The sequence below is a fragment of the Thalia democratica genome, chromosome 4 (genome assembly GCF_965202585.1).
Source record: "Thalia democratica chromosome 4, ktThaDemo2.hap1.1, whole genome shotgun sequence".
In the NCBI taxonomy this organism is placed as follows: domain Eukaryota; kingdom Metazoa; phylum Chordata; class Thaliacea; order Salpida; family Salpidae; genus Thalia; species Thalia democratica.
This window is the reverse complement of record NC_139168.1, coordinates 37,657,341-37,684,198: the sequence shown is the minus strand read 5'-3', so window position 1 is coordinate 37,684,198 and position 26,858 is coordinate 37,657,341. Positions and strand designations below refer to the sequence as shown.

At 25.3% G+C, this 26,858-nt stretch overlaps 1 protein-coding gene across 2 annotated transcripts; it reads left to right on the top strand.

Moving 5' to 3' along the window:
• The first annotated feature begins 5,837 nt into the window (after positions 1-5,837).
• LOC145834275 (dyslexia-associated protein KIAA0319-like protein) lies at positions 5,838-25,263 on the top strand. 2 transcript variants are annotated; one of them, XM_082941663.1, is made up of 19 exons: positions 5,838-5,938; positions 6,444-6,599; positions 7,023-7,268; positions 8,130-8,263; positions 10,002-10,158; positions 11,566-11,660; positions 11,933-12,041; positions 12,599-12,765; positions 12,989-13,111; positions 14,875-15,017; positions 15,325-15,479; positions 16,358-16,503; positions 16,626-16,784; positions 16,991-17,130; positions 17,734-17,885; positions 19,614-19,730; positions 22,340-22,516; positions 22,619-22,775; positions 24,316-25,263. In XM_082941663.1, exons 1-19 carry the CDS (start codon positions 5,845-5,847, stop codon positions 24,497-24,499), a joined length of 2,811 nt encoding a protein of 936 aa, XP_082797789.1. In that variant the 5' UTR covers positions 5,838-5,844; the 3' UTR covers positions 24,500-25,263. The 2 variants fall into 2 exon arrangements, with proteins under 2 accessions (XP_082797789.1, XP_082797790.1); XM_082941664.1 differs by lacking the exon at positions 6,444-6,599 and having other exon boundaries at positions 5,844-5,938.
• Positions 25,264-26,858: the final 1,595 nt, after the last annotated feature.

Genomic DNA, 26,858 nt, shown 5'->3' with positions numbered 1-26,858 from the left:
AGGAAAGAATGCTTTTCATAATAATCTTGAGTTTTGTTTTAGTTCAGTATGTAATGATTTTGTATTCAAAGAATTCTTTAATAGTGAAATTGAGATGTACATTAGGAATATGAGACCAAATAAAAGTGTGCGATCTGATGTGCCAAGTATACAATTTGTAAAACTAAGTGTAAAAGTTATTGCTCCTTATTTATGTAAACTGTTTAACAAGTGTGTATAGTATGGTGTGTTTACCAAATCGCTTAAATATGCTGAAGTGGTACCATTTTACAAGTCTGGTAAAAAAACAATGTCAATAACTATATTTCCCTTTTATCTCCTTTTTCAAAAATTTTTGAGTCCTTGATGTGTGAGAGGTTGAATAATTTTTTTTGTCAAATAATGTTTTTCATAAAAAGTAATATGGTTTTAGAAAAAATAGTACAACTGAGCTGGCTGTGAATCAAGTTGTGGATGAGTCGACTAAGGCTGGTGAGAAAAAGTTAGTTAATTGTTCTGTTTTTTTAGATTTAGCAAAAGCATTCAATACAGTTAATCATGAAATACTCTTGTCAAAATTAAAATGTTATAAAGTTAAAGGATCTATGTTAAATTTACTACAAAGCTATTTAAATAGTAGAAGCCAATCGACTGTTATCAATAATGTTGTGTCTGAGCGTGAAATTGTGAATGTTGGAATACCGCAAGGTTCTTGTTTAAATCCTCTTTTGTTTCTTGTGTATATAAATGATATTTTTTCTTCTACTGAGATTAATATCAGATTGTTTGCTGATGATGCCTGCTTAAGCTACCAACATAGTGATCCTGCTTGTGTGAACAGTGTTATTAATGAAGAGCTGAGATAAGTTGATGTATGGTTGCGTGCTAATAAACTTTTTATTAACTATTCTAAAACTAAATTCTTGCTTTTTAACAATACTTGTAAAAAATGTGGTTTTAAAATAAGTATTAATGGATTTGCTATTGAACAGCCAGATAGTATAAAGTATTTAGGTGTGGTTTTGGATGAAAAACTGAATTGGAGGGCTCACTTAAGATCTCTCAAATCAAAGCTGTCTAAAAGTTGTTTTGTGTTGTCAAAATTGAGGTACTACTTGGATGTGAGTACACTTAAAATGGTGTATTATAGTTTGTTTTACCTGCAAATTCAATACTGTATATCTGCTTGGGGTGGTGCTGCTGAATGTTATTTGAAACACATTGTTACTATGCAAAAAAGGATAGCAAGGTATGTTTGCTGTGTGCCTGCTTTGACTCAAACAAACCCACTGTTTGTGAAAACTGGTCTGCTGAAATTAAATGATGTTTTTAAATTGCAAGTTTGTTTAATTGATGCAGAATAGTATGACTGGATTTGATGTTGAGCATAAAAGTTTTTCTCTTGCTAGTTCTCTTCACTCACACAATACAAGGTTTTCCAAAAAAATTAAATTTCATAACTGAAAGACCTAGAACAAGACTTAGCCTAAACTCATTTAGGTATTTGGGTCCAAGGTTTTGGTCTAGTGTAAGTTTGAATGCGGTTATAAAAATTTCCTATTAACTTGCTACAAGAAGTGAAACTGGAGTGCTTATAATCATATGCCTGAGTATATTGTTTTATTGTGCATTTTTGTATAAACTAGATTAATTATATATTTTGTTTTCCCTGTTGATTTCTGTATAAATTCAAGTTTAATTTTTTGTGTTGGTTATCTTATTTTTATTATATAAAGGAACATTTCTGTTGAGATGTTCTACTTTTTCTAGTATAAGTTTGTTATGAGATAAATTATTTGTCAATGTTTAAATATTGATCAAGATTTTTTTCACTTAATGCTAACAATAAATTACATTAGTTTTTTTTTTCTTTTGTGTTTTGTAGTTGTTTGTTTTTAATTTATACTTATGGTATATTGCTACTTAAATTTTCAACGGCTAATTGTGGAATCACTTGGTGGCAGTGATATCATAATTGGATTGTTGCGATTGTTGTTTTGTTCTGAACGTTGGCAACACTTGCTTGGGGATTGGAGCTTCAGGAATTTTCCACACTTTGTGGTTTTTAATGTTGAGATTTTAACCTTGTGACTGTTTGCCAAACAACGTGCCACCAGGTTTTTTTTTCAATAAAGGGTTAGGATTAGTTTTTTTAATTTTATTTTGGTTAGTTAAAAGTTCTTTTTTTTGTTTATAGTTAGATTTAGTTTTATTTTTTTCATTAAAAGGAAGTTTTTTAATTGATAAATTTGAAGATAGGGCAGGTGGAGTAACACATGATGATCTCTAACTAATTCACTTAACCTTCAAAAAATGTGTATTGTTGCAGAGGGGAGAGTGTGTTCTCTGATGTTTCCCTACCTTAAAAAAAAAATTAAAAAACTCACCTAGTTGAATGTTGCAAGATAGAAACATAGTTGTTAAAACAATGAAAAAAAAACAAGAAGATTTTAAGATTTAAACCTCCTACTCAAATTATATTCAAAAAATTAATAATCAATATTATATAGTTCCTACTTAGCTTTTGCAACATATTTTATTTTTTACTGTATTATAATATGATTCAACTTTTTTTTTAACAGATAAAAAGATTGATTGGTTAAGGGCATAGGGGGTAAACACCTTTTTTTGAAATTTGATCTTATTTTTTATAGTTTTTACTAAGCTACAAGATGCTTTTTACAGATTTTAAAAATTCAAAATAATTTTTGAGATATAGCCGGTCAAAGTCAGAGGCAACAGTAGGATCCTTATGGAAAGCTCAAACTAAAACGGCTAATAACTTGAAAGCACTAAAAATCTATTTCCTCCTACGTTTTTTGAGATACCTCAAATTTTTAAGAATTTTATAAATATTGCAAGGAACATTTCCTGAAAATTTGAGGTAGTTATCTCAAAAAACGTAGGAGGAGATTGATTTTTAGTGATATGGACTCCCATAAGGATCCTATTGTTGCCTCCGACTTTAGCTATATCTCAAAATTGTTTTGAAATTTTAAAATCTGCAAAAAGTATCTTGTAGCTTACTAAAAACTAAATAAAATAAGATCAAATTTCAAAAATAGGTGTTCACTCCCTATACCCTTAAATTAATTAAGTTGATTCTTTTGTTTGGTTTAACTTGTTTTTAGAATAGTTTTTATTATTTTTCTTTTCCAAAAGTAAGTATAAAAACTGAGAAACTTATCTAACAAAATAGGTGGCACTATAAGTTTTAAAACAAAACACAACATTTGTAAAATAATATTTTCACTGGTGTTTAAAAGTAGACCTGATTGTCAGTAAATTGATTAAAAAAAGCATAAAAAAGATCATAAATAAGTACACAAATTTTTAGCTAAAAAATTGTAAGCATTAATGTACTGTTTATTTAATGGAAAAAAAAGCATTCAAAATAGTTAATTCTAAGACCTAGTGTACCTGAAAACCTTTTTGTTATGGAGTAGTACAAATTTGAATACATATTTTAACATCTCGTCCAGGACTAGTTAATAGGTCTTTAAATTAATTAGCTTTGAAGCAGATACATGAGAGTTGTATAAAAGTTCAAAATTGTATAAAATAACATTAAGAAAACTTTGATTGCTATAAAAGAATTCCTTTCTTTGATTTAAAACAAATTTAGATTTAATTTGTATTCTCATTTTTAAATTACTTACAAACAATACATTTTAATTTAAATTAAAAAATTATTTACTATCATATAAAGGCTTTTAAACGTATTTATGTATTATTTACAACTAAGTATGTAGAGGTTACTCATTTTATTTCACAAACATTTCCAAAACTGTACTAGTTTAATTTTCAAGTGGTTAATGTTAAAAAAATTTCAAGGAGTTTTTGGTTAGTAAAACAGTTTAAAAAATAAATTAAAATTATGACATATGAATAAATTGAAATAAATACAAATTTTTAGAGTTTAGCAAATAAAACTTAAGTAAAGCTCTTTTAATTAATAACTTGTTAATAATTTTACATTTCCGTTTAATGCTGTTTGCATATTTAATTTAGATTGTTTTGAAGGAGTGTGCAATTTAAAAGATAGTAAAATATTACGCTGGTTTTATCTGTTCCGCATTGGAAACTTCAGTGAAACATCATGACAACTCTTAACAAATTACAGACCACTGTAGCATAGATAAAAACAGCACAACATTCAACCACCTTTTCAATTGCACATACTGTCAAAACTCTGACATAATTCAAAACTTTAAAGTTTTGAAACCATGTGAACAAAGCGAAATCTACAGCCTGTAATCAATATTGATTGAGGAAAAATTACATAAGTTAAATACGCAAGTAGCATTAAATGAAAAAGAAAAACTATTAACAATTAATTAACTAAAATATCTTTATTTAAGTTTTATTTGCTAAACTTGAACGTTTGTATTTATTTGAACTTGTTCATACGTTATAATTTAAATTTATTTTTTAATTTTTTACAAATCAAAATATTTTTGAAATTTTTTAAACATTTACCACTTGAGAATGAAACTATTTAGTCTGAAAACGTTTGTTAAATCAAATATAAAATAAAGTGAGTAACCTCTACATACTTAGTTGCAAATGGTATATATATAAAATATAAATAAAATATAATTAATATAAAAGTCCACAGTTTTATCTTTTAAATTCTAAAATATTTTAAAAGTGTGGTTTTAAGCTTGCATTTACTGTTTTTAAATAAAAATTTATACTAAGCATAATAATTCAAAATTTAAAATTAATCATTTGTTAAAAGATATCCTCGGGAAGTAAATTCACTGGAATATATAATAACATATTATCATTGTACAAATGTTTGTTTAATAAAGAAAGAGTACTGTGAAAATTTGTTATTACTTATTATAACTACATCAAAAAATTTAGACATAAAACTAATTACCCAACCTCTTGCTTAATGTTTTATGCTGTTGCTTTATAGATTTTTTTAGTAAACAGTTGCCATTTTGCTACATTTTTCGTTTACTTAGTTTTATTTTACTGATTTATCCTTTAAAATTTTTGAGTTGTGACATTTATTTGAGCTAGACTCTTATGCAATTGATTTATATATTTGGTTCATCTTTAGAAATACTTGTAAGGGAAGGCTTTAAAGGGTTAGCCCCTGATTGATATTAATGCAGTTTAACTTTAACAGTGTTACCAAAAAAAAACTGTGTGTATATGAAGTAGTCAAATGTTTTGCCACTAGTAATACTACTAAACATTAATAAGTTAATGCTAAGCAGCTAACACTTCAAAGCCTCCCCTTGTATGAATATTAGTAGATGAACTATGATGATAAATTTGGTAATTTAGATAAGTTAAGACTTGCACCTATACATAAATCAGTCTGAAGTACGTTTTCTCCTTGTCTATTTCAAGTAGTTTCGTTACCTGTTATAGTTTTTTTGTTCGTCTACAGTTACCTTATTTATATGTAGGGAGTTTCTGTTCTATATTTATTATCCCTGCCTTAGTAACTAAGTTAGCTTGTGTTATAACATAAATAACTGAGTGTCTGAAATTATTTTTTATAGTTATGTACTGTATTCAAATGCGAAAACTTTTTAGGTTTATAAAAGTGGTTGTATTAAGTACCTAGTTATCAAGTTATATTTATTTAAAAATATTTGTATAAAGACAACTATGAAGATTAACTAAATAAGATTACATAGTATAAAAGTATTAGTTTTAAATATGGAAAATAGCTTATTATAGGAAAAAAAATATTGTGTGAAAGAAAAGCTAATAATGATTTTAATTACGAAAAATTGTCTTGTTATTAAACTTTGAAAACGATATAACTATATTAAAAATCAACTAAATTCTTCAAAGATATAAACTTAAAAAATTGAACATGTTTTTACAGAAACTATAAATATGAGATTAATGTATTTTGCATGCAAGATACTTGTTTTGATGTTAGTTATTAATTTAATTGAAGCAACCAAAACAAATCATCATAAAATTAAAAGTTAGTTAAGTTTGTATAGATTGTAAATTTTATAAAAAGATTGCTGTGCAATAAGTTTTGTAATTCTAACAATTTTGCATTATGAAAAAGTAACTTATAGTAAATTGTGTTTAAGTTTTACTTTTACTTCTTCATGTTATAATTATCAGTTCATTATTAATGTTATTTAGAATTAAAAGGTACAAAATATAAGCAACCCATCAATAGTAAAAAAAGTGATATAATGTACTACTTGTTTTGAAACAAACATAACTCATTTTTATTTTGTTTAGACTCATATACATTTTATTTAGCCATATCCATATCTTTATTTATTTAGTTTTGCTCTATTGTTTTAACTGGACTAAGTTATTATTTTTGACAGTTTTTGTAATATAAAATTTATTTTTATTTGTGTTTTAATTTTTTTATTTAATCCAATTAAAAATTAACTCTTTTATAACTATGTTTTTATTTGATGTTTTTTTTTTGTGTTTGCATGCAATCATTTTGCTAAATTGACCAGGATATGATGGTGATCTTTCACTTCATACCATGGCAACTATTTCTCCGACCACCACCCCAAATTTCAACTTATCAGATGAGACAACGATTTCAACGATTATAATGCATACGTTTGACAATACCAGTTTGAGTGATTTTGCTAATAATTTAACTCAAGGTTTCTTTTTGTTATGAATTAAGAGTGTGTGTTTTGTAATGCTGTTTAAAGAAAACAATTATTAAAAATCAGTAATTTGTAATCTAATTATGCTTGTAAATCTAATTTTATGAATTAAAGAAATTGAAATGAAGTATGAAAAGAAATTTAAAGCTCTGATTTCATTTCAATAACTAGTTCTGAAACTAAAAGATATTTTTTTCATTGTTTCTTGAGCATAGGTTTTTTAAACAGATTAGTTTTTGGTTATTCTCTAAAAATTAATTAATATAATTAAAAGTGAGATTAACTAGAACTCAAAAGTATTTGAATTCAAATAGTAAAATCTTGCTTATCATACTTTATTATTGAAGTAACTTTTTGTGTATTTAAAGTATATATAAATATAGTGTATGTATAAACTTTAATAAAAATATTATTTAGAAAACCGATCTGGTGAAAAAGTTGCTCAAATTCCTATAAAAGTTGAAAACCACAAAGTAAATTCCACAAAAGATGCACTACACAAGCAAAATGGTGCTAAAATTACTAATAAAGACAAGACTGTCAAAGCTGAAGAGGAAAAAAGTATTGAGTTGCAAGTGAAAGTTCTAGGCAACACAACAGTTCAGCTTCCTCAAAATGTTGTTCAACTTGAAGCTGTGGTATCGCTTAATAATTCCACATTAAGTTAGACATATACTTCAATATAAATTTTCATCTAAACTTTTGTTTAAAATATTTCAATAGTTTAAAATTTTACTTCTAATTGTTAAACTGATTAGATAAAACTTTATTTATCTAAGTTTACTGCATAAATACAAAAATAAAATTATAAACTTGATAACTTTTTTATAACAAAAAGTGTTTTTATATAGTTTTTGTTTTAGTCCTTATTTGGTTTCTCATTTTTGACATGCATTCCTAGCAATACCTTCTATGACTTGAATTATTTCTTTTGATTTTCAAATTTATTTAAGTATAAAATAACCATTCTTATTGCTTAGTATATAAAACACATGTAGAATTAAAATAATTAAAACTTTATAAAACAAAAATAAAATATTTTATTTAATCCATAAAAACATTTAAACAGCTTGTTTTTTTGAAAAGCTCATTAAGTCGGAAATTGGTTTTAATGTTTTTTATTTTTATTTTTTCAAATTTTATTTGATAAGACTTTAGACTAGAGTTAAATAGCATTTTTTAATCTTTAGGTCAGATTAAACAGAAAAAGTCTTTTACGGTCGGATTGTACTGTTATGTTTAGAAAAAAAAAGCAATTAAAAATACTTGTTATAAAAAATCTCAGTTTCGTTTGTTTTTCATAAGAAATCAAGATAAATTTGTATCAGTAGTAGATCATTGAGATCTAAGTTCATATTGTATCTTAAAGAGAATATTTTCTTATGACTAATTTCTATACTTCTTTTATTTATAGTAGGAATTTTTCCTATGGTTATTTCGTTCTAACCTGTCATGTTTTTTTTTAAATAAAGATCCTAAAGTTAATGAAATATATTAATTATTAGTTTTTATTTAAATATACAGAAAAGGAGTATTTAGATGATCTAAGCTATGAGTGGGTTCTTGTAAGTCAACCAAAAAATTCAAAAGCACAGATGGAAAAGAAAGAGAATAAAATTGAAAGCTCTCAACTAATAGCTGGATTGTATCAGTTTGAGGTAAGTGTCTTTGGATTATTTCAATATTTAAATATAAATTATACTTGTTGTTTATTTAAAATACCGTTTTTTTTTTGTTTATACAACAGCGAAAAAATGAAAATAAACGTACAACTGGCTTTTATTTAAAGAATAAAATACATATATATATATATTTTTTTTAATGATCTAAAAACTAACAAAAAAATAATTGTTTAATTTGTATAAACAAACTTTTATATATTAATATATTGCGGCTCCCAGAAAATTCATAAAATGAAGTTTAGAAAGTTTTGCTACTTATATTTATTACTAAAGCTGAATATTTTTTTTAAGTTAATAAGTTTGATATCAGTTTATTTCGTGTTAAAACAGACTTATTTATTTTAAACCATCTTACTTGATATATAAATATTCTAGTTTTTAACTTCTCTAAAATTTAAACCAATATATGTTTTTGAACAGCTTTTTAGATATTGTAATGGCAATTCATTTTTCTTAAATATAATTTTTTTTAAAGCTTACACTGAGAGAGTCTCAAAAAGTTCACAAAATTTGTAGGAGAAAGACTATTAATGATTTTTTGTGCCTTTTTAGTTTGTGTCTTCCATGATAAACCTCTGAAAGTTGACATATTGATAAGCTTATATCTTAAAGCCACTCTTAATTTTTTTAAATGATAAAAGGTAACTGATAGGTTATTTATTTTTGCAAAAGTAATGATAAATATATTTTCCCTCTATGTCCTTGATATACTTTGAATTATTCACTTAAATGATCTTTTTTGTTTTAGATGCCTTAAGAATACTTACATTTTATAAAGAGTATTTCAATAAAGCTCTATATTTTGTAACTTTAATTTTCCAGCAACAAATGTTATTAGCTTGCTGAGTTATTTAAGTATTTAGCTAAATTTAAATTAAATAAAACTTAAAAGACAAAATCAACAAGTTTACGCTAAATTCAAGTTTTAAATCTACGAAAGTTTCAAACACACTGTCTTTTTCAATCCTAAATAAAAACTTCTTATATCGTACGCATACAAATTTTAATTAAATGTATTGTTGCCACTACTACTTAAAATTAGTAATTTGCAACATGCTTTTATTAAAATTCTTAAAGTAACTTGTATATACTAGTCCAAGGTTTAACTTTCAATTAATAAAAACTTAAAATAGCGGTATTAAACAAATATATAAAAAAATTCATGCTTAGTATAAATTTGTCAAATAAACATGATTAAACGCCATTTTTTGTAAATACTAATTTTTATACATTGGTTTTTTTAGCTTGTCACATTTTGACAATTTTTTCATTTTTAAGTTTTTTGTATGATTTGAAATATCATAGTAATCTTGAGCATTTTTCAATAATTTTTTGTAAAAGAAAATTAAGACAAAAGCTAAAAATCGTCCAAGGTGCAAAATATATGATCAATATTAAAGACATGATCCATTTATAGTTTTTGACGAATTAATCTTTGTTTTACTTAATTTGTTTTCAAGCTTATTCGTAACAATTTTTAATGACTTATATTATAAGCTTTTGCCATGTTATTAAACTTTTTTTTTTTTTTTAATGCTTGAAAGTGTATTTTTTGTCTAATTATTATGCCCTTAAAATGTTTGACTGGATCACTGGTAAAGTTCAGTGTATTGTTCACCAAAAAAGAATAATAGACTAAATTACACAAAAAAATTTTTTTTTTATTTTATAAGACAATAAGAAAAGTCCAAGTCTTTAAATAAATTTTTATTAGGTAAAAGTGACCAATCAAAAAAGGCTTAAAGGAGAATCCTCCGTCAATGTGACCGTGTTAAAAATACCCAGAATAAACACCCCACCAATAGCCAATGTAGACCCCATACGACAAATCATCACACTTCCAACTAACCAGGCTATAATCGATGCTTCTGGTTTGTTATTTCTGTATTATTGTCTGTTCTATAGTATTTTATTAAAACCAATTAGTACTTAAAATAAAATCTAGATCAATACAATTTTAGATTATGCTGTATTATTTGTTTTTATTCGTCATTTTCAAAGTAAAAGTATTTAAAAATTACATAACATTTATAGTACAAAACATTTAAAAATTTAGTAGTTTTAGAATACTAAATTGTGTAATTGTAAGGTTTACATAACAATTCAAATTCTGAAAATTCTGTTATTACAAATAAAGATTAATGGGCCACATCTCAAAAGCTAATATATATTTGAAAAAAAAAGCTTATGTAGGTCTAGCTAACAACATTGTGATTGTATTTTATAATATACTATTAAGTATGATATATACACTAAGGTGAATGAGATTAGTAAACTTTTTTTGTTTTAATTTATGTGCAGAAGAAGTTTTTTTATAAGTTGTTTTTTAATAGCAAGCTTATACTCAAATTAAATTGTTTTTTTTTTGTTTTTATAAAAAAAAAACTGTGAAAGACTATTATAAATATTTTTTTATTTTTGTAAATTTAATGACTTTCAAAAGCTCTTTTAATAAATAATATTTAACTTTAAAAAAGTAATTGAATTTATATTTTGTTAATAATATTTTTTAATATGCTAAAAATTTTTTCAATAGTTTTCAAAAGTGTACAACTGACCTGATTTACTTTTAAATGTCAGTCAAATGTTGTATCATAAGAAAGGTAGTTTTTTATCAAAAATATGTAGTTTATTTTAAAACCTTAAAAAAAGAGATATTTATAAGTAGAGTTTTATTGTGTAATTTATGCTTTAATTGTAGGAAGTTGTAAAACACGATAAGGAAAGCAATAAACTAAATGAATTTTGTGTGAGCAGTAAAGTTTATATTTTAGCATAGCATTGTGTTATGAGAAAAACTTATTTACTGTTTTAAGAATTTTTTGTGCTAAATTGTAATAATTTTATCTTTGTGTTTAAATGAATTTTTGCTATTTATACTTCAATTTTAATCAAAATGATTGTTTAATGTTTTTTGAAGTAATATTTTGAATAATGGAAAACTATAACTTTTATTAAAATGTTATAATAATTGTTTTATTAGTTTATAAAGTTTTAAAGCAATGACTTTTTTGCACCCATTTTAAATAAATTATAATGCCTTAAGTCTGGTTTATTAGTCCTCATTTGTTGTACTTATTATAAAAGAGTTTTACTGGTTTTTAAAATAACTTTAGTTTACTTATTTTTTGAGCAGTTTAACAAAATCATGTTATGATCAAAAAAACGGCTTGACAAAAACGCCTCGTAAACATTCGTAAGTGTTTAGCAACTTTTGAGTTCTAAAAATAGTTTAATGTATGTGTTGTCTTACTCAACGATTTGTTTTTGTTTTCCAGGTTCAACGGATGACGACGGTATTGAGAGTTTTGATTGGGAGCTTGTCACTGGCCCGCTACAAGACAGCAGCTACAATAATGCTGGTCACGATAAGGTTTTTGACTGCATGATGTAATAAACTCATTATGATACAAAATGTTTAATGTAAACTTATTTTATACATAAGTTTGATATTTTTAAGTAAGCATGTAAAATTTCTTTGTTAAGGTAATTTGTTTAAAAAAAGTAAACTTAGGAATATAAAAAAGGCTAAACTTTGTGTACAGTTTGTCGAATGATTAACTAAAAAATAATTTTGAACTTAAAATATATGCTAATAAAATAGTAATTTAAAAGAAGGAAAATAATTTTACTTACATTGAACAGATATTGAGGTTGAAAAACTTGACAGTAGGAAATTATACTTACAAACTAACAATCACTGATACGGATGGAGAAACTGACTCTGAAATTGCTTATATCAGAGTTGATGAAAGTTAGTTTTTTTGTTTAGCAAAGTCTTAATTTGCAACAATAATATCAAAATTAATTTTATGTATTTAAATAAGCAGAGGTTAAATATAAGATTAGTATTCAAAACAGTATTTTCTGTTTTTATCATATTTCGTTTTATCAATTAAAAGACAGTTTTATTATTAAACTTTTTAAACAAAGCATCAGCTCATTATTATAACTTTTTAAAGTATATTAAATTATTTTAAATACTTTTTTTTTCTGTTTTAACCTTTGATTCTAGATTTATACAATTTTATAGCTAGTATATTTTCTTATAAAAAAATAATTGATAAAAAAGTATTAAATCAGTAAATATGCTTATAGTTTTTTGATTTTTGTGTAACAGAACTTAAAATAGTTACATAAATTTAAAAAATGATTCACTCAAACTTAATTTAAGTTGGATTTGAAATGTTAAACGTGCAAATATTTAAATAACTTAATCGTTAAAGTATAATTCCTATATTTAAAAATTTCAATCTTTAACTTTCATAACTTTAGTTTTTGTATCGATTTTAAACAACAAAACAACTACAGAGATAGACCACCAACCAGTAGCCATTGTAGTTGCGTCTGACCAGGCGATAACATTACCCGTAGACTCAATATATTTGTTCGGTAATCAATCAACAGACGACTGGGGTATCGCTTCTTATCAATGGAGTATTGCTGCTGAAAGCAAAATGGCTGTTGCTGATCTTGATGTTAGCTTTTTTTTTGTGATAATTCGTAAAAATAATACATATTTTTTCTAAAAATTTTGTGCTTTAGAGTCACATAAATTATAGTAAATACAAAACAAAATGACGATGCAAATTTTTATATAACTATGAGCAATTTTAGCTCACTAACTACAAAAAAGTTAAAGTATTTGTACTCGCTTTATAAATTTAAAACAAGTGGCTTGACTTTAATTTTTTGTAACAGGGATCAAGTACAAAAGTTCTGCATGTGACTCAGATGCAGGAAGGGGAATATACATTTCAGCTCGTTGTTACCGACACCAGTGGCCAAAAGGCTGCTGCCAAAATAAACATTATTGTTCAACCTGTGAGTTGATAAAAAAAAGCTTATTTAAAACGTAAATATACATTAGTCTACTTTAAGGTATGTTGTACTTATTACAGTTTATTCTGATTGTAACAATGTTTGCTTAAAATCGATAAAAAAATTGTCTATTTATATTTTCAAGTTGTTAAGTATTTAAAAATATTATGCAAGATCGTGTTTATTCTTTAGTACAGTTTTAAATTGTTAATAAACAAGTATTTAAAGGTTAAAAAGTGAAAGTTTTAGTAGTTTTTGTTTTAATTTTCTTTAAAAAAATGTATTGTTAATTAATGAAAAGTGTTTAAAATTCTTTGATTCTAAAAATATTATTAATTACCTAACATTTTTTAAAAATATTAGTCAACAAAATTTAAAGCATAACATGTGTTAAGTATATAATTAAAATAATTAATCATGAAAATTATTTTATTTAATAATTTTCAATAGAATAGTTAAATTTTTAAAGCATTGCCATCTTTTACTAATTGCTTATACATTTTTAAGTAAGTCAGTCAAACTAGTTTTCAATTATAGTAATGTTGTAAACTAAACTAAAAAGTAAACTTAGTATTTGATATATAGTTTGCTTTTTGTGATACTTTAAAGTTTTTGACAGTTTCTAACTATAACTACCTCAATGCACTAAATGTATCATTTTGTTTTACTAAATATATGAATATTATTTTTAATAAGCAAATTTACAGAATTTCACTACAGCAAAACTTCTTAAGTTATGTTTTGTATATTATTAAAGATGTATTTACCTGATTAATTTTTTTTTCTAGTACATTTTTTTATTATAAAACAACAACTTGTTTAGTTTTTTTAAGTTCAAATTGTTTTCATTTTCTTATTTTGCTAACAGTAAGTCCAAAGTTTAACGTTTGTTATTAACTTTAAAACCTTAGTTTATTTGATTACTTAAACAGTATAATTGAGAAATGAACATTGTCTAAGTTTTTGAGCAATTGTTTTTGAATATATTATCTTATTTTCAAAATTTTATATACATATATATTTTAATGGTTAATATGTAGATATTTTAATACAAATGTAGTAAAGTATATTAAAAAGCAAGCTTCAATTGCAAATTAAATTTTAACACATACAACTTTAATTGCATAGAAAACAAGCTTAATGTATTTAACTTATTTACATAGTTCTTACTTTAAAAAACATTAGAATAAATATGATCAACAGTATTAATTGATCAAAATTAATTAGAAAAATAATAAGTTATTCTTGAATTATTAACTTGAATTTAAGTAAAATAAGTAAAAATAAAATAAACAACATAGTAAAATGCTACGCTTTTTCATCGAATTTTTATTTATTATTAGGTTTAATACTTCGGATTAAGTGAAATATTTAGTTTTTTACTTTTAAAGTTGCCAACTACTGCCATATCTCTATCTTTAAATTTGGTTTATTTTTTCATCTATTTAAATAAAAGTTCGTTATAATGCATATTAGTTTTCTATGTTGTTTAAGTTTATTTTATTAATAAGCTTTGATTGTTGTAATTCTAACAGATATTTCTTGACTAACTTCTGATATTTTTACTAATTAATATATATCTTCAATTTAAAAATTCAAGAAATAAGCACTACTAATGTTTACAATTTTTTTACTTAAATAGCTATGGTTTTAAAATAAAAGCTTTGAATTCCGTTTTGTGTTTTTATAACAGCTCTACCAAATAAGTTTATTTTGATTGTTCATTGTATAATTTTAAAAGTTTTTTCATTTTTAATTATTTACAGAAATCAAACGAGCCTCCAGTGGCGAATGCCGGGGCGGATAGTGAAATATTACTACCGCTAGAGGGACCTGCGTCTGCTGTTTTGAACGGAAATTTATCTAGAGACGACGAGCTCGTCACTTCATACAGCTGGGTACAAGTTGGGTTGGTGCTTTTTTTTATAAAGTTAGTCTGGGTGCTTATATCTAACAGCAAACTTATTTTCTTATTAAGTCTGGTCATTTGATGTGCGTCTAACTGTTAGTAGATGAATTTTATTCGAAAATTGTAATTGAAATTACTAGATGTACCTAAACGAGAGTCTAGTATTTACCATGGTCTACAAAAATTTACGTTCTACTTGATGTGTACTTCTGTAAATAAAACTGAACAACTAAACCTTTATAAATTAAACTTCAAATCTATAAGTAACTGATATTTTGATATAAAACCAATACTGATCACTAAACAGAGAAGTTCCGTCAAAAGTAGAGATATTGCATGCTACAAGCATGATAGCAGAAGTCGAGGGATTGCAAGAACCGGGTATATATCAATTCAAACTGACTGTATTAGATGCTCATGGTAGGCAAGATGAGGACACTGTTGATATTACGCTCAACCCAGGTTAGCTTGTATTTCATGAAAATTATATTTGCTTAAAAAGTTTGTAAGTTAAAAACTAAATGCAAGGTATTCTAGATTAAATCTCATTAAAGTAATTTCATGAACTAAAAAGATAGTCTTTTTTAAGTATTACTGAATGAGTTTTTTTACTAAAAAGATGTTTATTTTTTTTGGTTTTTTTAAATGTCTTTTTAATAAAAAATTGCATCTATTCCATAGTATAAAGTGTTGTTATTAAAAAGGCATTGAATTTTTAAATAAAAATCTTCGATTTTATTTAAAAAACCATTTGCAACTTAAAATTACTACATATTCCATTTGATACGTTTGTTTATATTTTTAAGCTTAACAAATTATACTCAAATCCTTATCAAAAGTAAAAAGAAAAGTAAAACTGTTTAAGAGACTTCTTAAAATTTCAATTGGTTGTAACAAAGTAAACAAAGTTATAAGAAGCAAGCTAGTCAAACAAAATTTAAAACAAAAGCAATCTAATAACTAATCAATAAAGCTTTTCTTTTTGTTGCTACTTGTATGTTTAACTCAGAGTTTTCTTGTGCAACTAGCATCAATTTTATGCAATAAAGCTTACCTCGAGCATATCTCTTTAAAACTTCGAAGTTCTTCTCAATGTTTGAGTTTTGACTCGGTGTTGATGCAAATGATTGAAATAGCACTACGCTTGTCTTGTCCTTTGTGATCAGCAACTCTTCAAAACATTTGACGCGATGTCTCTCCTATGTAGGAGATGATCTGATTTATAACAAAATCCCTACTGACAATAAAACTTCTTTTAAATTTGTTTTTAAATATCGCAAATCAGTGCCTTGTATTTACTAATACTTTAAAATTACTTAACTACCGGTATTTATATTTAGAACGTGCACCTGTTGCTAGGGCGGGCGATGACATCACAATTCAGTTGCCTGACAACAGTGTAGTACTGGATGGAAACAAGTCTAGTGATGACTATGGAATTGTTAAGTTTAACTGGATAATGCAAGATACCTGCCCTCCATTTTGGGTTAGTAAATTAATATTTGTATCAAATAATTGTGCCCACATAAAACTACATTTTACTTCCTAGTAAGTCTATAACGCTGTTTTTATATATTGATTATGATAAAAGGAGTTTATGAATAACAGCGCATAGTGAACAACAGTGACGAAACGAGCAGACTGCTTCTGACAAACTTACAAGCTGGTACTTACAAGTTGACGCTGCAAGTTACCAACAAGAGAAACAGAATTGCCACGGATAACGTGACAGTTCATGTGGAAGCTGACGTGAACATTCCGTACTATGTAAGACTTTTAGCAGTACAAGTTGTTTTCTAAATTTAAATTTTATTCACTTTAGATATTATTAAAAAACTCAAATTATAAATAAACAAAAAATTAATTAACGACTTATTAATTTTTAAACAATAAGTTGATGATACCAAACATTTTTCTTACATGGTGTATTTTTTATTTCTCTTAAAGTATTGATCACACCCTAAAAACTATAGGTTGAGCTTCATTTACCGCAAGGAGCAATCCAGAGCAAAACTGAGTTTAATGACTTTGTGAAATTACTGGAACTTAGTTTGTCGAAGTTTAATGGGGAAATTGTTGTTGTTGAAAAATACGATGATCATAGATACGACACGTGAGAAACTTGTTTTCTTTATGCTTTTTGAGTTTGTGTGTACTTACATGTGGTTTAATTGCAAAGTACTTAAAAATTTTAATTTCACAAAATTCGTAGTCTAATTATTTACTATCATTATTACGTTGGATCATTGTTTGCTCACTTATTACAAGTTTACTCAAACAAAAAAAAATGACAACCAAATGATTATTTGTAAAAGTAGCCAAACTTTTTAAAATTAGACTCATTGACAAAATATATATATATATCTAAGAAATTTATACAAGTTTTTGTAGTAAAGCCGTATGTAAACTATATTATTAAAAAGTGGTTTAAGTAATAAGTGTTTATACTTAAAATGCTTAAATTAGGTAAATTATATTGTTTCAAACTACTTAACCAACAAAAAATAGTTATCATATGGTTAAACTGTTTTCAAATTGTTAACTTTATCTCAATAATGTACTATAGTATAATATTTTAGATATAATTCTTTTATAAACAATATTTTTTACTAACTTAATAGGAGTACTAATAGTTTTATCACTCCTGCTTAGTTATATTTCTAAACTTTTAACCTAACTTGATTTAGTTGTAATTAATGCTAAGCTTTAACAACAGAATGGTTCTAGTTTTTTACATGAAATCCAAAGAGTTTTCAGTTAAACCAATCAATAACATTCAAGCTTCACTAATTGTAGATGAAATAGGTGCTAATCTAGAAACAACAAGCACATTACTTGGTGTGGAAGTAAAAGCTGTTGAAACTTATGGTAAGTTTGTTGAATTTAAATTTTCTAGAATTTGAACTACTTTATGTTTTAAATTAAACAACTGTGTTATCTTTTTTGATTTTGTTTTGATTATCGTCTTTTATTTATATGTGTTCTATTTAAAAAAAAAACTTCTTGTTTATTGTTATACCTAAGTACTTTAATACATCTTAAAAGCATTCAATTTTAATCGTATTTCCGGATAGTTTCACCACACTAACAGTTTAATGTAAATAATTAATCTAAGCGCACTAATTTGTTAAAGCTTGGACTCAAGAGCACAAACACACAAAAGCTTTATTGATTTTCTATCTAAATAAGTTAATTGCCCTTTATATTTTATTTAAGTAATTATTATGTCTAAAGTTAAACTTTGAAATACAATTCCTTTTAGATTGAATATTTTTTTATATTGAAAAAACATATGATGATTCTTTTATATACATTTAACTTTTTAAAATTATAAATTAATTCATAAACTTTTGAATTTTTAAAATTAGCTTCTTAAATACAAATATTAAATTGCTATAATAAAAAATAAAATTTCATGATAAAAATAAACAATTCAATACGTCTTATATTTTTTAACTTTTAAAGTTTTATGTATTATTTATAATTCAAAAAAATTTTTTTTTGGGTTATGAGTACTTTTGAATTTGTTATCAATTCAAATCATTAAGTGTAAAGTTGTGTTTAAGGCCAAAGAGGGGAGTCTAAATTTTCTTTTTTACAAAAATTAACATTGGCTATTATTAGAAATCTTATAAGAGTGACTAGAAATATACTTTTTATAGAACAAAAAAATTTTAACTAATTTTTGAGGTATAACCAACTAAAAAGTATGATACATACAACTGTATGGAATAAAAAAAATTCATGGCCAATTTTTTCTGAAATTTGAAAAGTTCACTAAATTTCTGAAATAAAATCTATATCCGCCTTAATTTTTAAAGAAATTTAATAATCTTTCTAGATAATGTTCTTTTAAGTATAACAAGCAACTTGTAGAAAGCAGATTTACGAAAAAAAAACATGACTATTATTATAAAAATAAATCAGTTTTTTGTTTATTAAAAAAAAAAATAATTCCTACAAACTGTTTTAAATTTATCAAAGATTTGACTGAAAAACTTTTAAGTCAACTGCCTAAAACTGAAGAAAGAGATAGATTTTTAGTAAAGTAGTTATTTTTGCTTTTTTGTTTGCTCCTTCTATAAAGAACCTACTACACTCTCACTTTGAATGTTTATATCTCAAGTGTTACTGTGATCTTTTAAATCGGTAAAAAATAACTAACAGGTTACTTTTTTATGTAAAAAATAAGATTAACTTTTATAAAAAGTATTTTTCCCCTATTGCCTCAAACAAAAAAAGAACAGCAATTTTTTAACTTTTCCAATTATTTTAGTATCCTTAATGTGTTATATATCACAATATCTACAAATACTAGCCACTAACAAGTATACAGCCCGTAACTTTTAACCCTCAAACATAGTGCAATAAGTCACCATATGTATAAAGGCGATTGGTGTCATTTTGAAATAAAAGTCAAAAAGAATTATTTACGCATGCTACTTGAGAGACTTTTTTTTCAAGATTGATACTCACTACAACTGTGACTTGTTTTCAATCTATTCCAAAAAACTCTGAACCAATTGTATTTATGTTCACTATTTTAAACACTTTAGTACGGTACAGTCTGTGCAAAATTTTTATCATCACTGACAGAGTGCCGTAATACGTGTAGCGGTCGTGGTAGATGTCATTACAAGTATTGTGAATGCGACACGTTTTGGATGGAAAACTTTCTCAGAGTCTACGCTGGAGATGGTGTCAGAAATTGCGGTTTGTTTTTGTTTAAAGTAATTTTAAAAGCTTTGAAATTTAATTTTTATACATCACCATGTTTATATAGTTTTTTTGCCGGTTTAGTTTAATATTTTAGTTATCTTTGTTAAGTGACTTTAATAGAATTTTTTTATTAATAAGAAAGTTGCAAAAAATTACGCATGATATGTAATTAGTAGATATTGGCAAATATTAACTTTGTACATAAAAACCGTTTAAAACCCAAACAAAGAGTTTTAAAGTTTACTTCGTAAGGTTATTTTGACCATGTGATACATCAAATACATCAAAATCATTTTCAAGCATATAAAAAACTGCGGTTAAACAAAACTATATTAAAATAAAATGTGAAAATTACAAACTTTACTGTGATTGACAGGGTTCTTACTTAATTTGGTTTTTCATGGATAATCGCAATTTTACAAAAAAAAACAGGATTTTACTTTTTCTTGTAAGCACTGGACCAGTTTTTAACTTTTTTTTTGTGACTAGAAATGAGAATAAGACTTTTAAAAGACTTATATAAGATTTCCTATTATGTTGATTTACTAGGTGTCTGCTGCTGCACTTAACTTAATTATGGTAAACCATTACTTTTCATTGTGTTATTATAGATGTACTATAAACTATATACATTTTAACAATAAGTTTTTAAAACAAGCTTTTCTATAAAAGTCTTTTGAAATTAAATAATATATAAACTTAAATCATATTAGTTTATTGAACACGATAAAAAGTTAATGCTCTAATATTTTGGTCAAAGGACCCGGTGTATAGAAAGACCGTTTGGTCATCGAGATACACATCGACTATTTAGTTTATATATTTTTTTGTTATATAACAAACATAGAATAACAATAATAATAAACTTCTACAAAAAGTAATTTTCTATATAAAACGAATGGTTTTATACAAACAAGTTTTATACAAAATAAATTATGAATATTAACGTAGTTTAAGTCCATGGTTCTCTAACTCTTAAAATTATGTGCACAAATGCAAATAAGTAAAGGAAAATTTATGTGCATATGAGATAGTAAAGTAAGTAAATTCATTATAAAGTTATTTTTTCTAGTAGTAATTTACTATTTTTTGTAAGTTTTTTAAATGTGTCAAAAAAAAAAAACTGAAAATACGTAAAGATTAAAAAAAATCTTAAATAAAGAAGGACTTTCTGCGGATAAAGTTTAATTCAAAACATTTACACTTAATTTTTTCTTGAATTTTTAGAGGAAACCCTAAACAGTATTAATAATTAAAGACTATTTAGTTTAAATAAAATAAAGATAGCTGAAATAAGAAAATGAAATAAGATATTATTTTTCTTTGTAATTTTGTTCAATGTAAGCTAATTAATTATAGTGCCAGACGGAAACTCATATTATCATACCCTTAGTATAATTTATACTTAATCAAAAGTTATCAAAATATGTGCAAATTTGGATAGAAGTTTTTATCAGCTCAATTGCTTCAGATATACATATTTCTAATTTTTATGACACTGTTTTAGAATTTTGAAGTCATTAACTATTATCCTTGTTTGTTTGTATTATTGAGTCTAATTTTTAAACTGAGATTTTTGTACTAATAACATTATATTTTTATCAGTGTTTTTTAAACTGGTATTGAAGAATGAAATTGTTCCCTTTAAGTTGTATTTTATTTACTAATAAATTATAATAACAGTTTCTCTTTTCCTACGTTTGAAAAAAACAAATACCTTATAAACTTTTTATTGTTTTATTTTATTACAAGTTTCGAATTACAAAATTGATTAAAAGCCAAAAAACATGCATTTATGAAAAATTTTCTTAATTTATATTTCTTCAATGACTTTAGTTTTTGAAATACTAAATTTAATGGACGTAAATTAATTTAGATTAGAGCAACATGTTAAGTTTTGTAAACTCTTGGCTTATAAATGTAAAAAGTATAGATATCCATGGTTAAGTAACCTTTAAATAAAGTTCTAGTTTGTCACTTTAATTTAAAATATAATTTATTTCTCTTAAAACTTGTTTTTAAAATATGTACAGTTTTAGTCTAAAAATTTTAAAGAATTAAAACAACCGAATAAATGTTGCAATAATTTTTAAAGTAGGTTGATCGTCTGTTTTGCATTAGAAAAATAACCCTAGGTTTAGGGGTCGGAAGCCAAATTTTGTCGGAAGCCAAATAAAAAAAAAGTTTTAGGTTTTATTCTTCTTAATTAACCAGAAATATGAAGTGTAAGTCTTTAATATTTCCCAAATTTACCTGAGATTTTGTTGCTCATCTTTTTTATGTTATAGTTTATATAATTACTAGAACCAAAATATCTATCGTAAGTTTCAAAATTTAATTTTGCTGGCCAAATTTGCATATTTGTAGTTCGCAGTTTTATCTTTTATGGACTTCAGACCAAATATAATAAAAATATGCTTGTATGCCGCAGTTTGCTGACCCCTGCCCTAGGCTTATCTTTAATATTGATGGCAATAGTCAAACTTGATAATAAAAGTATTAAAATTTTCAAGCTAAAATGGGACTTGTATTATAAATTCTAATTTTTTATTCTTGTTTTTAAATGTTAGTTTAGCTTTTTTTGCAACGTTACTATTTTGCAGATTGGAGCGTTTTATACGTGATCATAATCAGCTTTATCTTGTCGTTAATGCTTCTCATGTTTCTTTCCTGCTTCACCTTTTACGTTTGCAAGAAAAAGGAAAAGATAATGGATGCTGTGAAAAAAAGAAAAAACAAAAAATATTTCAAGCTGAACGGCAGAATGCACGGGCGTAAAAGTATACAAATTTTCTTTTTTTTTTTTGTAAAACTGTTGCAAATATAAAATGTTAAAAAACTGCTCGATTACAACCGCATTTACCTTTCTTACATCACAACAGATGGTTTCCGTGGAAGCCAAACGAGCTCTCTCATGCGTAGCATGACGTCATCGTCTGAAAGCTCCTGTGAAGATAATGACGAAATACAGTTGATGACATCAAGTCTGCAAGAGAAACGCAAGTTTATGCATGGAAGCGTCACTAACGCTAACAACAGGTTTGTGTACAACTAAGTTTAAATGATTATTACTCAAAGTTGTTTTTCTCACTTGTACTGTTTATTAAGGTTTTTGTTAATCGTATCAGGTCAAATTCCTGATACATTTTTAATAATTTAATTTAGAATATACTTAAACACTAAAAGTTATACAGTCACCTCTCGCGAATCTACGCACATTATGTCCACAGCAAAAGTTCGTTACAAAACGAGAGAACGTAACTAAACGAGAGGTAGCAAATAATATACCTACCATTTTCGCTGTTTTCTTATAATGCATTCGATAAAATACAGTTTGTTGACTTTTCAACTTTACAGGGTTGCCACTAAACCTGGAATTTGACAATTTAGGCTAAAAAAACCTGGAATTTGAGAAGTTTTAAAAAAAGGCTGGAAAAAACTGGAATTATGAATAAAAATCACTAAGAAAACTGAAATTTTTAACATTTTTTACATGTTACGTAGTAAAATTTTGATTTGACACGAAAAATCTATTATATAGATAAACTTTTTTTATCATAATCATTTTTTTTTTACTAAAACCATATTTAGAGTAGCTTTACAGTTTCTTTTCAATGTTGTTATACTACTTAACATAGTTTTAAACCTTAAACTTAAGTTTAAATTAAAAATAGATCCAAAAATGTGTACTTTTAAAAACCTGGAAGAAATTTCTCAAAAACCAGTGGCAACCCTGACTTTATATCTTTACAACAATAGTTTTCATTAAAGATTTTCATAAATGCATAATGTTTTTAATAAAAATTGTTAATGTGTTATTATTTTATTTTTCTACTTTGTTCCTTGGCCACCTAAAATTAAACTTGTCTTGCATGGTATTAGAGAAAGATCTTGAGACATGTTCAAGTATAAGTAGGCAAGGAACAAATTAGCTAAAAATAAGAGATTTATTGAGTTAAAATAAAACTTTGTGTCATACATATTGTGAGGATCTAAACATTGTAACTTATTTGATAAAAGTTGTATAAAGGGGCGGTAAGACATCTAAATATACAGAGCAGTTTACTTATTTTAAATTCGTTTGAAATTTTCCTTTCGTTATTGTTCTAAAAAACCTGTTCTATAAAAACCTTTAAATTTTTTATTTTATTGTTGTTTTAAATGCGTATCTAAATAAGTGCGTAGATTCGCGAAAGGTGACTGTATTTTTTATTTTTTGTCTGATTTTTTCTGTGAGCTTCAAAAATTTCGGCTTTCAATTTCTAAAAAAAAAATCTACCAAATTTCGTGTCAACCAGTTTTTACGCTCTAAAAAATTTAATTTTCATCCTTAAACATGGTTTCCACTAAACTGAGTTTCCCAAGACTTCGTAAGTTTACAAAAAGAAATCACCAGGTTTATCCATAATTTAATTTTTTTTGCTTGGCGCTGGATCAAGTTTTTATTATATAGACAATTTTTGATTATTTAATTTATTTATCGTATTTAAAATTATACTGATATTAAGGAGTTAAATTGTTTATAGACTATAAATTTCTATACTTAATCATGTTTATTTAACAAATTAAAATATATTAGAAGAAAACGCAAGAAGTTAGCGGGTAAAAGAGTGAAAAATGGCCTTAAAAATTCCATTGCTGAAGAAGAAACCACGCTTGTTGCTATTGACAACGGTGACGTAGTATCTGATGGGTCAGCGTTTGATGGTTACGGGTTGGATCATAAAGCTGATGAAAAAATAAATTTCGCTCAAGGTGTTTAAGTTGTATGAACTGGCAGTGACTGTAATGCGGCTGGCGCAGGGTTTGCGTTTTTCTTAAAGACAAAAGTTGTATTTGATTAACGTACTTTACTACGTTTTAGAAATTATTTTACTGTGTCCGTTTATATACATCTGTAAATTTTATTTTAAATGTCTACCAAATACTAAAAAATTTAACTCTTTTTTAAAATTTTTGTAATTATTGCAAGTTAAATCGTGTTTTTTTTCAAGTTGTTTTACTTTTACTAATATTGTTTCTGCTGATATCTTGCTAGATTTTTGTAGCAATATGTTTCAATGATCATATTTTTATGTATTTTTTCTCTTTGTTTTACGTTTGCGAATTTTGAAAGCCCGTATTAAACAACAAACTTGCCCTATATGATCGCAGTTAATAAAAATCCAAAGTATTTCAAAATCAAATAAGACGACAGAAAAAAATAGTTGTTTACCGAAATTTTATCATATTTAACAGTGTATTAGTATACAGACTTGGAATGTTTTCAATTTATACAATTAGTTAAAACAAAAATGAGATTTGTATTTCTGTAAATATTTTTCTACTCTTTCATTCTTTTTCTTCTAGTCCCAGTACTGCTGTATGTTAAAGGGTATTATTGTGTCATAACTTTTTTACTTACAATAACATGTCTTGAAGCTAATAATTTTTTATGGCTTAAAATTAACATTAGGCTGTAGTTTTAAAACAATCTTTGACTCATTAATATGTTTACTAAATTGACGTTGTATTTTTTTGCTTTTATCAAAAATCTATGTAATTAAACTAATTTTATTCTTTTAATTTTAAAAGTAAATTTTTATTAACAATCTAATAACAAAATATAACATAAATTAAACGTACATTTACTATAAAACGATACTTTTATGTTTAAAGTAATTTGATGCATTGAGTTTTTTATAGTTTACGTATGATAAAAAAAGAAATTTATAGAAAAGTTGTATAACTAAAAGCTATCTTACAATTTTTATACGCGTGATAAAATGTTTTTAAATAAACTCGAACTACAGTAAAGTTAAAACTATATAAGCTAGACTTTTTTTTTATCTATTATGTCACATTTGGTTCTGCACTTGAAGAATATAAATTTTATTACTAATAAGTTTTTCATTTAATCACTTGAAAATTATATCTAAAGTAAAATACTTGAGCTAAAGTTATATCACGTTAATGCTAAATGAGTCAGAAGTTATTCATAAATATTAGTGAAACTTTGTTTGATGATCTGTTAATGTAGTCTGAATCTTTTAAAAAATACTCCAATTCAGTTAACTAAAATTTTAAGAATACAAAATAGATACATGTCAGACGTATGTAACGTAGTTTGTCTGATTTTCTTACACCTTTTAAATATATAAAACAGTTTAAAATATAACAATGCTAAGTAAATTACAAATATGGTTTCTACCATTTGAATTTAGTTTAGTGAGGTCGTTTTTTGGCTGATTTCGTTTGTTGAATCCAAATCATAAGTGCGAAAATAAACAGCAGGTGCGAAGAATTGTGGCAGCTTCAAATTAAAGTTCAGTTTTGATTTATTATTTACTCACAGCCACAGTTGATAAATCAATAGTTTTAAGATTATGCAATCCAAGTCGGCGAGCTCAGTAAACTGGTCATTGAAGGCGCAAACCAAAAATTAAAACCACTAAAAATCCGTCTTCTTAATTTTTGAACCTTTACTAATACTTAAGAAGGTAACTTAAGAAAAAAAATAGTCCACCATCCTTTTTTTTCGTTATTTTTTAAATATTTTTTTTTTAGTTTTGATTAGAAATTCAAACCTGATTATTCTTTTAAAATAAAAATCTAAAACATTGTCAGTTATTGCTCAAATACAAAAAAAGTCATATATTTTAAGTAAACGTTCTAATTGACGATGAATAAATTGTGGTCCATGCGGAGACGTTTTACAAAAATGACTATATCACAAGAGTTAATTTAAAGTTTCATACTCAATAGAATGTGATTTATATTATGTACATTAAACTTTCAGATATGATTCAATATTACTTAATTAAAATCTTTGCTCTTATTTTACTTTAATAATTTACGTTAACAGTAATCAGTATTAAATACTTTTTATTTCAAACAATTTCTTATTTAAAAAATATATCATCATGAAAAATAGCAACACTTATATACAAATATTTTCAAGTTTAAAAAATCGTGAGAAATATTTTACTTTAGCTAATATAAGTCTTCCATGTAGGAAAACAAGATTTTTGAGTGAATTATTTAACCTCAGATTTTTTAAATATAAATTTTTGCAAGTTTAAGTCACAAGTTAGGTAAATAAAAGTATTTTTGCAAAAGGATATTTCAATAAGTAAACATAAA

What these genes read in the sequence shown, in the direction of transcription:
- LOC145834275 (XM_082941663.1), top strand. Translation starts at nt 5,845, where the DNA reads ATGAGATTAATGTATTTTGCATGCAAGATACTTGTTTTGATGTTAGTT. An exon ending in TGATATTACGCTCAACCCAG is followed by an intron (nt 15,480 to 16,357) that starts GTTAGCTTGTAT and finishes ATTTATATTTAG; the next exon opens with AACGTGCACCTGTTGCTAGG. An exon ending in CAGAATGCACGGGCGTAAAA is followed by an intron (nt 22,517 to 22,618) that starts GTATACAAATTT and finishes ACATCACAACAG; the next exon opens with ATGGTTTCCGTGGAAGCCAA.